General features: G+C 35.9%; 1 protein-coding gene and 2 long non-coding RNA genes across 3 annotated transcripts; 1 reads left to right on the plus strand and 2 right to left on the minus strand.

Annotated features, from left to right (window-relative positions):
- Positions 1-1,052: 1,052 nt before the first annotated feature.
- LOC149987372 (uncharacterized) lies at positions 1,053-3,288 on the minus strand. Its single transcript, XM_090244746.1, has one exon. It carries the CDS (start codon positions 2,275-2,277, stop codon positions 2,053-2,055), a length of 225 nt encoding a protein of 74 aa, XP_090100872.1. The 5' UTR covers positions 2,278-3,288; the 3' UTR covers positions 1,053-2,052.
- A 4,228-nt stretch (positions 3,289-7,516) lies between these two features.
- Positions 7,517-9,235, minus strand: LOC112295925 (uncharacterized). Its single transcript, XR_012216050.2, has 2 exons — positions 9,094-9,235; positions 7,517-8,738 (listed from the first exon to the last, which is right to left on the minus strand). It is a non-coding gene; the product is annotated as an uncharacterized LOC112295925 (long non-coding RNA).
- LOC149987373 (uncharacterized) lies at positions 8,624-11,094 on the plus strand. Its single transcript, XR_016498648.1, has 3 exons — positions 8,624-8,763; positions 9,059-9,199; positions 10,960-11,094. It is a non-coding gene; the product is annotated as an uncharacterized LOC149987373 (long non-coding RNA).
- Positions 11,095-12,223: the final 1,129 nt, after the last annotated feature.

A 12,223-nucleotide genomic window follows, 5' to 3' on the forward strand; every position in this document is an offset into this window, starting at 1 on the left:
TTTGAAAAAGATATAAATTCACCAGTACGTTTTAAATTGTTTCAATGAAAAGTATTCAAACTGAACATTAGAGAAACTCAACTCTTCTTCTTCCACAATGTCATTGCACAACCGCAAAAAAGGTTTACTTGCAGGGAGGAATAAACGTGGGTAGGGTGGGGTGGGGTACCCACAAAACACTTTTGTGCAAAGAAGCAAACCCTAAAAGTGAGTGGTCAAGAGAAAAGCTCGCTCACTGTTGAGAGGGAGCCACACGCACTGTGACTTCTCCTCTTGGAAACTGGACATGAGACAGACAGACAGACAGACAGACACTACTACTGCAAAATGCTACAGCGGCAACTCACCTCCAGAAAGAAAGAAAGAAAGAAAATAAGGAAAATGCTTTTTTAGCAGACAAAAAAGTCCTTCTCGTGCAGTAGTATACTCTCTCTATGTTTGACACACCCCAAAAAGCATCACAAGTTGTTGTGGTCCTTGCGTGAAATGGCAATAACAGGTTGGATGTGATCTCGAGGCAATGTAACCGCCATGGAAACAAACCCCACATTAAACAAACGAAAAAAGAGCACCTTCTCTGAAATTGTTTTAATGGTTGTTTATTGCGGTGGTCGTGAGTTGCAGATAAGAAAAAATAAAAAAATAAAAAAATAAAAAAATCGTATGTGATCGAGCGATATAATAATCATCTGAGTTAGAGTTCCTGTTTCATCACCACATGCCGTGCTATCTAATGGTTGGTACGGTGGCGGAGTCCAACTTCAAGCACCTGAGGAAGCGTTTTGTGGAGTTGACGTAGATGTGTGTGTCTCGGGGACCCGCAATTAGGTGCGCACCTACGGATGTGCCATGGGGGTTGCTGCCCATCAGTCTTCATGAGAAAGCGTCCGTTGTGGGAACCGGGTTTGGTGTCCTGCACACAGTTCTTCTTGGGTAGGTGCCCCACCAATCGGATTGTGAGAGCGAGATCAGATCCGAATAGGTTAAGGTCTTCGATATTCGTTAAGCATTTCGATAAAAATGGTGAGTGTGCATGCAGAAACCAAATTGGGTTCAGTATCAAACTTATCAGCACCCAACATGCTCTGTTTAATTAGGTGGGGTGTGTCCACTCGAATTTTCCTAAATTTGTACAGTAACCCAATTATAGTTTGTCTCCAATCATGTCCGTCTTAAGAGAGTAATTACAGAGCCTGGAATGGCATCAAGCCAATACAAGTCATGCTTGTGATTCAATTATGACCCCAAAACCAAATCCTCAACACCAAAACCCTCGATTACTCGAACCCTTAGATCTCTCAGAACTATTTTTTTCGAGAAGTAACCACCTCTTCGTGCACAGGATCACAATTGAAATCAATTATTCATGGAAGTGGTCCCATAGAATAACTGCCGGATCGACGGAGGTATTCAGTTGTCGGCAGCCCTCTGTGCCAGAAATTGTGTCCGATGAGTAACTCATAAGTGCAACCACGTCTTTCTTTCCGACTGATGTGAACAAAACTTTCCCTTCAACATCCTTCTAGGTCCGGGGGAAATCCTCGCCAAAATCAATTCCATTAGATCTGCTGATATTCTGTAAGAATCCGCCTCTACCTCTGCGTTTGCCACCAATGCCGATTCTTCGAAATGTTTGCCGAATAAGTCCAGCCACATGCTCCGCGAAGAGTAGAGTAGAGCAATGGTCAGCTGTTGCTTACGAATTGAATTCATGCAAAGTCTTGCAAATCTTTTTTTCGTATTTTCTACATGTCAAATTTCGTGTCGCCTATGTACAGCAAATCCTTGCAAGTCCCCTTCAATTGTTCGTCATACCTTCCGCTCCGTTGGAGAGCGAGGTAATGCTGCCGTAGAAAAGAGAGTAGTCGATTTTACATATTTTCTTCATTCTCACAAGCGCATTCTGCGATCCAAGGCGTCTTTTGGCTTCGACCTTGGTCACCAAAAGGACAAACTCAGAAGATTCCTTCCCCGTTCGCGCGATTGAATCAAACACGGACTGTAATTTGGCCAGCTTTGCGAAAAACGTACTCAGTACTGCACTGAAGCTGGTCATTTCTCTCGAGCGATTGAGATGAGCATGGTGACGCAACGGCGCACAATGTAGAGCTTGCCACGCTGGTGCCTGATAAACGCAAGAGTGTTCTTGGTGCCATTTGAAATACAATTACCGTGCAAAGAGTAAAATCCACCGCTAGGCCGCCTCTTCTTTGCAGTGTTCTTCCATGAATCACTGTCGTCGCTGATTCCACTCTCCCTCCCGTAACACTGACCCATCTCCAGGTTTGCTGGTATAAATTGACTTGGACAAATGCACAACCAATTTCGTCGCACCCAACCCTCTACAACGCCAAAGATGCACACAAACCCCTGAAATTCGTGACAATACCTTCAGAAGGAGCCTAAAAATTCTGACAATTCACAAACTCTTCGATATCGCGTGAGGGATACGTAACCCTCTACCGATTCACCTTGAACATTCTCACGCCTCCTCACACAATCTCTGAAAGATGAGAAGTGAGGACAAAGAACCTTGACAGCACTTCTTCACTACTGTACTCAGACAACGAGATCAGCCTTTGATGAAAAATCCGAGAGAAAAAAAAAAAAAAAAAAAAAAAAAACACACACACACACACACACACACACACACACACCAACAGTCTACAGAACAGGTAGTGTGTGGTGAACAAGGTAGCGCCAGACAACAATTACCCCCAATTCATCCGATAACCTCGAGGCAACAACTACGAGTAATGCGCAAAACTAACACCAGTTACAAATAAAATAAAATAAAATAAACGCGACCTCGATACGCAAAAATACCGAACACTCTCTCCACGCTGCTGCCACCCCGCCCAATCTCGGAATCGTCAGCAGATGAAAATCGCAAACCACTCCTACGTTACACGAAAAAGAAAAACTCACACACTTGTGAAACCACTTCAGCAGCGCCACGTAAACCTAGACACACACTATAATGCCGCCGCAGGCAATAATAATAATAATGGTAATAATAACACGACGTGGCACCAGCGATACAAAGAAGTCCAAACCACCACCACCGAAGTCGAGGAGAGAGAGAGAGAGAGAGAGAGAGCGAGAGAGGTTCTCTATCCACCTTGTTACAACGCCAACAACGCCAACAACGCCAGCAACAGCCAGCCAGCCAAAATTACGCAACTACTCACTCACTCACTCGAGCAGGGAGTAGAAGCAGGAGAGAGAGAGGGGCAATGCAAAGCTAAGCAGAGCGAAGCGAATCAAACCACATCATGCAAATTGCGCACTCCTCCGTGCACCTTAAGAATCTGGCCCCCCCCCCAGTCCCCGCCCCTCGCCCTCCACTTGAGTCGCCACCCACCCCCTTGGGTCCGCACCCGGCAGAAACGGGTAGGGAGCGGGTATAAGACCACGGTACCAGAAGGATATCTGGAGTATTGGGTACATTTTTATGTAATTAAAATCGAGGAGGGGGGGGGGTGGGGGGCACTGAGATTCGATTTCTGTACGTGAGAGTCAGAAAGCTGGCTGCTGCTGGGCTGCTGGGTTCTGCCTCACCCCTTCTACTACCCGATCGCCGCCTCCCTCTGTTGATGGATGAATGTATCGTGGATGAACTGATGGATGTAACTACCACCACTTCTCCTCATCCGTGTTTGATGTATTCAACGGAATTCGATATATATATACATATATTCCTATTCAAAAAGGAATATGCTCGATGATTCCTTTGTGGTGGATTTGTGTTCATCTTTGTTGGCCAAACCTTCACTTGTTGCGTTATTGTTGGGATGTGTGTTATGCACATGAACATGTATTAATTTTTGTGTAGAGTGAATTACAATGTGGTTACATATGATTATTATACTTTTGAGTTGATTTGCTCAAAAAATATGGAAGAGATTTTATGTTCATTTTAAATGGGTTAGAATTGAAGTTTCTGAGTATGTACATGTGATAAAATTTGTCAAATGACTCATGGTCATTAATATGATATTAAAGAATCTAATAAAGAAAATATTGATATTAGATCAATGAAAATTTTACATGAGAAGTTTTTACCTCGTGAAAGTACAAAATAATGACAGCGTTGATATCCATAATTCTGTGGAAGTTTATAAAAGGTTTGAATGAACCTCAATTAAACAGGAAAATTTTGAATTTAAACAAAACAAAATTTTTAATTTTTTTTTAAAAATGACTAGTTAATAAGAACATGTTTATGATTGATTTCTCTTCCTATTTGCTTTGCTTTTGTTTAATGACACGAAATCTCAACACTCAGAACTAATAATGGTCAATTGAAGTCATTAAAAAGCCTTGTAATTTCTATATAACCCAGATTAAATTTTTCACTATGTTTGTTTTTGTTTTTGATTTTCTTTTTTTAAGAGTGTTTTACGAGAAAAAATACATTTTTAAAAAATTATAGTAAAATATGTGTAGGATTGCAAGAACCAACCAATGTCAACCTTTTTCTTTTTTCTTTTCATCTTCTATCTTTTCGAGTGCCACCTGTCTTTTCCGGTTCAGTATTTTAACATTATCAAAATACATCAAAATAATTGTGAAGTATGAAGCTCTTTGTACTATGAGTCACTTTCCACTAAACATAACTATGTTCAAAATGTTTGCATGTTAAACACCATAATAATTCTTCACTGTATTATTTTGTTGCTGATATTGATGTTGGTAAGAGATCTTAAAGTACACCATCTGTAAGAAAAAAATTTGTGAAATTTGGGCATATTTTAAACACCATCACAATGATAAGTGGCTCCCCAGTTAAGAGGTTTGTTATGAATTAGGTACAAATACAATCGTGGAATTGAATTATTTACAGTTCGATTTATCAAATACTACAAAATGAATTTATTTCGAAATGTTCACTGAAATTAAATCTCATATTTGTGGCCAATTCGCATGTTTAACTCATGGAAGAAAGGAGTTAAGTCTACCACATGATTTATTTTTAGATCAAATGTTTGTGAGATTCTTTCTAAAATATATTTTTAGTACAAAATGCAAAATCTATATCGACCTTCAACCATTCTACCCCTAAAGCTTAAAATTTTACATTGCAAAAATATGAGGTGTATTTTGTCGGCTGATTTTATAAGTTCTAAAACGAAAATTTGTTACTTTTTTAATAAAAGATATGGTTTTTAAGTTTTACTATTACTTCTTGCTTGAAGCTGCCACTTTATTTTATGCTTCGAATAAAGTTTTATTTATCTATTTTAATATGCGGGCAGTGGCATCTTGTTTTTAATATTTTAAAAAGCACACTTTTTGATCCTTACAGTTAAGCCAGCTTTCAGCAACGATGATTTCACAACTCTGTTGTTGCAAGCTCTAACAATCTGAATTAATTGATGAGAATCTGTATTCGAATCCTTAAGTAAGAGAAGTCGTAGTGATTTTGATAAAATCATTATTCACCTACTGAAATAAAACAAAAAAAACAACAGAAGAAATTGCAACATAGAAAAAAAAAATTGTATATTAAATTTGAATAAACCCACGAAAGGCAACTAAGAAAACGAAATAAATCAGTAAGAAACTTGTTATTCTTTATTGACTAAGAATGGAATTTCTGTTCTAATTCCATTCTAAGTAAACAATATTATTATTATTATTATTATTGAAGGAAGAAAGCACAAAATTTTAGGCAATGGCACACAATGCATTATAATTTGTGTCATTGTTGAGTAAGTCACATGTGTGTATATATATATATATATATATATATATATTTTTTTCTTATTGAATTGAATTGGGAATAACATGACCCATTAGTACTTGTAAAGTAGATGAGACTCACAAAAGCAAATAATATCATTCATCCATCGGAAGGTTGGATGTGGACAGAGAGCATGCGCTTGTGGCCAAGTATATACCCGAACGATCATCCAAATGCTACTATAAATTCATCCGTCCATCCACAAGGCGGTTCTGACTGTCATCCACTCGTCAAAACTACTGGAAGCTTCCGCGCACGTGGAAACAGCGAAGATTCCTCCTGATCCGCCACTTGGCTTACGGATGTGGATGCTATTTGTTATGGGACCCACGTGCTGCACGTGTTCGTTCCTGGTCACAATGCTGCTTGCACTTGCACGGTTGCAGGGTGCGGATCGGGCGCGGTGGTAGGGCACTCATTGTCCAGTTCACACTACTGAACCCCATTGGGTTGCGGTTTTGTGCTCCCCCCTACCTTCTCACACGGTGTGACTTCCTGTTCTGAAAGCGTCCTCCCATGACCGTGAGCATGTACTATTGAGAGTCTCTACAACTCTTGTTGTTATACTTATGCCCTCGCAGATACAGATTGGACAACAAAACATTTTAAATCTAACATTTAATTACATGTGTATTACATACGAGCATTGGAGCTGTGGTTTTTTTGGGGAGTGAATTGTTAATGCAAGTTTGAGATAAGTTGCATTACTGTATCAAACCCTAAACCTGGTCTTGAGGAAAGTTGCAATAGACATAATATTAAATTGTAATGTAAACTCTACAACCAAGAACTGTACAATTTGTATTTTCAATGTAAAAATTTAATACAGTCAAGATTAATAAATAAATAAAACAACCTCGAGTGTCTATGAGAATGCAACAAAAATCCATCACAACTTGATTTTAAGTATTGATTTTACTCATGAATTGACACTAGATCTTATATACTTTGGACATTGTAAAAAATAATATAGAGAAAATTTATATTTTCAATAACATGCATAATTTTTTATATATATGCTTATCACTATATATATATATATATATATAGATATTCTGGTCATTGGATAACCTTTAACTAATATTCGTGGCTTACTAAATAGTATTTGCTACAACAAAAGTTATTCCTATATCATAAAAATTTATTTTTTAATTAATAATTCTTACATAATTTATAAATTCCTCATTTATAGAGGTTATATATTAAGTGGGGTACAACTGTACATATGATAAACAAACACCTTTTTATTCTTGAAGGCAATATTATACTTAAATATTTTATGAAATAGAAGAATACATACTTAAAAAATTAAATTTTGAGCAATGCATTCAAATACCTTTGTCTCGTAATAAAATTCGAATGATTCTTATCAAAAATAGTAACAGTGGTGTTCACAATTTTATTGCAATTTCAAATGAACAAACATTCAATAGTCCATGTCAAATAGTTGCGATAAATTTTTATGTCCATCATTTTATTTTCATTCATTAATCCCATATTATACACACATATGTACATACATACATGCATATATACATGAGTTCACCCATTCACAATTGATTGGTTTCCATGAACATGTGCAAAAAGACATCCACAAATTCTTATTATTCTTGTGATTACTTTTCATTGTTCTCATAGCAACATACATACACACAAAGAGATGTGCTAAGAGATATAATTAAAAACATATACATGAATAATTTACAGATATCCTACACAATTATATGTTATACACAAAGCAAATAAAGCACATTCTTTTACAAATCAACATCAATTCAAAGTTGTTTTTATTGTATAGCATCAAACTGCACAATTCTGATTTTTAAAGAAGACATTTTGAATATGTATACACATATAATTAGGAGCAGATAGTTTGTCACTCGCAACCCTTCAAATTCTCATACAAAAACATGATTGAATTTATTTTCCATAGAGAATTTGGAAGAGCACTATTTCCAAGCTTGAAAACACAAGTGCCATTATAGAGAACAAGAGAAGACTTACGCTACACAAACATCTCAAATTGCTATACACACATCCAGTAATTGGGTGATTTGCTTATCTCTTACAAATGGATTTGAAGATGACTTCCTTCCCCTCTTCCTTATCCTGAAGCAAGTCTTAGTATCAGCTCAAGTCTTTGGGATATGCATGTGAGCTTTGAAGCTCGAATGCCGGGCCATGGCCACCGCAAAGCAGAATCGGATCGCCATTGCATGAGAGCATGGTAACGACTTAAGATTGCAATCCACCTTGTTCCCGCCATTGCCAATGGAGAAGCGTGGGGTGCGGAAACAACAAGATAATCGATAATTAGTATGTGTGGGTGAAAGCTGCTGCACTTAAGGCCCAGCTTTCCTTCTCCTTCCGAAGGTGTTTGTTGCTGGGATCTCCGTCGCTTTTATCCCCGTCGTGCCTGCCTGGCCAAGCTTTAGACATTCCCCATCCTTCATGACTCCTCCTGTTAATATCGAATCCCCTGTGGTGGATTCAATTCTCCTGCAACCGGGTAACCACTACCAACGCAAGGAAAGAATATCTCCCCGATACGGGTTTCGATTCCCTGTGTTGTCAATCCAAATGGTGGAGGGATTCCGTGGTGGAAAGCTCTCGAACACGGGCTTTGAGGTTGTTACGATTTCAGTTCTAATTCTGGTGTGCAGTAGAAAGTGCTCACCTACGTGTGGCGACAAAGTCTCTTCACTTCATGGAATAAAATAAGGATAATTCCGAGTTTGTTTCGCGAGATTTTTTGTGCAGCATCGGAGAAAATCGTGGGAATGGCAGATTGTTAACAAGCTCTTGAGGATATGCAGCCAACGAAGCACTATTCCGCACGAGATGAGCAGGAATAACTTCATAAATTCGACAGGACAAACGACGGCGAAGCATCTTTTCGCCGACGATGAGTTCGTAAAGCTCCGAGTCTAACTGGGCCGGTCACTGCTTCCATTCTTTTTGCTTGCTGTGGAGTGCTGGCAGAACCACAAATCTGGATTGCTATCTCATGATGATTAGTTGCGTTTTTACTCCACTGCCCGATGCTTATATATATATATATATATGTGAAGTCTACTCAAAACATTTCAATCAATGCACCCTCCCAGCATTTACAACTCTGCTGATGATGGTAAGTGGAAATGCCGAAGAATGTGCACAGCATCAAACCGGCTGTCAGAATCTTTTGTAGCCGCTCCATGCAATGAAGCTCGAACCCAGAGAAGGAATGGCTTCACTAATCTATAAAATTCATTCTATCGTCTACTAAGATATGAGACTGATTCCTCCTGTTGTCGACTGTGGTGCCACCAGGGGGTCCAACATAAGATCGGAACTGAGATACTTACTTTCTCGCGGTGTTAATAACTTCGGGGGAGCAGCGTTCATCGTAACCAAGTTTTGTGTGGCTCAAGAAGATTGCCGCATATTTACATGAAGAAATCACATGTTAAGGTAATATTACTTTTCGTAGCTGGAGATTAATGTTGATACACCTATGGATAGGAAAATTATTGCATGAATATAGATGTATATAAAAATGTAAATATCGTTAATACAAGATTGGGTGTAGTTTAATAAATGAAATTTCATATCTGTATGTTTAAGTATGTTTAAACTTTATGATACAAATACACACACCTTTAATGTTTTTTTCTGCAATGATATGATTTTTGGAACGCTTCAATAATAATTTACCAGATCAAATATACATTATCATTTGTTATTTTCAGCACTTAAAATAAGTTATTTACCAATGCAAAATATAAAATGTAAAAAATATAGTGTGTACACACACACACACACACACACACACACATATATATATAATTGAATAACTGCTTCAGAAATGAATCGTAACAAGATTGTAAGCAACATGTATAACTTGTGTTCTAAATACAATATTTCTATATGTGGATGTATATATATATATATATATAATAAAAAAAACATACCAATTAGCTAAAATGTAATCAAAATTTGGATTTTGAAATTAACATTTTGATAAAAATGCTAATTTGTAAATACAAAACAGCATTTTTTCCTTTTAAAGTTGATTTCATGATCTTTAAGGCAAATGTAGCCAACAAGTTTGTTGAGTATGTTTTCATCATCTGGTGGGGCACTAATGTCTGTTTGAGTTGCTTTATCAATCATGTCAAACTGGGTATCATCATATATTGTGATTGTATGACTTAAAGTTGGATGCTTTTCAACTTCAGGGTTTAATTCAAATGGTTGTTCCACTTTAATGTCCAGTAAATTATCACTACAATAATCTGTATAATCTTCAGTGTTCTCTGTTGTTTCATGCACTTCTCCTGTTTGTTGAGGTTCATTAATTGGACCCTTTTCCAAAATTTCATCCTCCAGTGTTGAAGTTTCACAGTCGATGCTATTGAGAAATGTAAGTGTTTCCAATTGTTTAGATTCCTAGGGTACATCAGTTTTAGGATTTTTACTTGTATGTGTTGTGTGCAGTTGTTTTATTTTGTCACTTTTGTTAATTTCATGAATCATTGATGAATTTTTCAAATGAAGAGATTGATTCCAAGTCTTTGAACTAGTTTTTTGTGTCCCTACAGGAATATCATGTTGTAGAACATTGTTGCAAATCATTTCATTTTCTCTCACTATTTGTGGTTCTACATGCAAATTAAAATCATGGGTGCTTAGTGTAGATATTGGTAGGGGTTTTTTGATTTCAAGCGGAATTTCAAATTGTGTATTTGGCTTTAAACTTGTGTCTATATGTATGTTGGTGTTTTTTTTGGACGTTTCAACAATCTTGTCTTCAAATCCTTTGTTGCATGTTTCTGAATTTGAAGTTTTGGAAAATACGTTTTTATATGTACCTGTAATCTCGACTTCAGAGAAAGATGTTTTCTTCACTTTTTCTGCATGATTTCTACCTTTTGTAGTTTTTAGTGTATTATCATGACAAGAAGGATTTATAATCTGCTTATTTTTTCTATAATAAAATGAGTGGTAAAGGTTTGGAGATTCTTCAAATATTTTATCATTATTCAAATCTGTTTTCAACCATAATTTTAAATGATAGTCTTCAACTTTTTCTTTTTGAAAAGCAAATAAGGAGTCATCTTCGGTAATAAAACTTTTGATGTCAGTAGTGTTAGGTGCTTCAGATTTACTAATGGTATTTATTATACAAGGGTTTTCAAACCAACTTATATTTTTGTTTTGATAAATTTTAGGTTTCAATTTGGAGTTATAATGAACACATTTTCCAAACAAATCTTTTGTGAAATCATTTTTGGAATTATCTTTACTTTCAGTTTTGTTTTCTTTTGATGCATATTCAAGTACATCAGATAAGTTCACAGAAGAATTATTTTTTGAATATTCATTCGCAGGATTGGGTTTGAATTGTTTTATACAGCATTCTGTGGAAGAGATATACATTTGGCCTAAAACCAATGAATTGCTTGATATTCCATATGGTGCTCCACTAATTACCGTAGAATCTTCGATATCATCAGTAATGGATTTGGATTGTATGTTTCCAGGAACGCTATGAATTATGGGAAACTCTATAGATTTGTTTGAATCAAAATGCTCGGAGTTATTCAACTTCGTCAAAACAAATTTACGTTCATTTAATTGAACACCTTTACTATTAGTATTTAATGGTTTTGTATAAAAAATGGATTTGGGCTCATAGTTTTGGTATCTAATGCTGTTTTCTTTTTGATTTTTTAATAAGTCGTTGATACTCTTTTGATATTTTTTGTTGTTCAATATAATTAAGAGTTTTTGTAACTTTTTAAGATCATTGATTATCAGTTTTGAAAACAGTTTTTTGTCAGAGTTTATCACATGATTCAAAATCGATAGCATTTGCAATTTTATTAACGTATGCTTTCTCATTGTTATTAGGTTATTTTAGTATCTAAATATGATAACTTTATGTTCATTAAACTCATTATAATTTTATTAAAACAACCATCTTCTGTAAATGCATATATATATATATATATATATATATATATTTATACACAATCCTCACTTTCATAGGATTTTTAAATGAATATTTTTCATCTAATTTTACCTAATTATTTTTTCATATTATAAAAATTATTGAATAATGAGCTTATTTGTTTTTACTGTAATTATTGATGGGTTTTATGTCATTTCTTAACAACATATTGCTAACTTCTATTTTCTGTTTTGATGCTTCTTCTTTTGAATAAGGGTATTTTCCACATTTAAAATTCACTGGGTGTAATATGTAAAGACAATGAATACTGTGAATGAATTTAGCTGTGTATAAATCATATTGAACATTGCCGATATGTGATTTATACTTCTAATCAATTTTTAAAACTTTCACGAGATGTTTTCTTATTTTTCTTTATATACGTAGTCTGCACACTTTTTATCTTTCATTGCATTTATATTGAATCCAATTAGATTTGTTACAAAAGATGATATTGTTTTACTAAATTTCTTTTTTCAAAG

Source organism: Physcomitrium patens, chromosome 19 (assembly GCF_059467195.1).
Source record: "Physcomitrium patens ecotype Gransden chromosome 19, ASM5946719v1, whole genome shotgun sequence".
NCBI lineage: Eukaryota > Viridiplantae > Streptophyta > Bryopsida > Funariales > Funariaceae > Physcomitrium > Physcomitrium patens.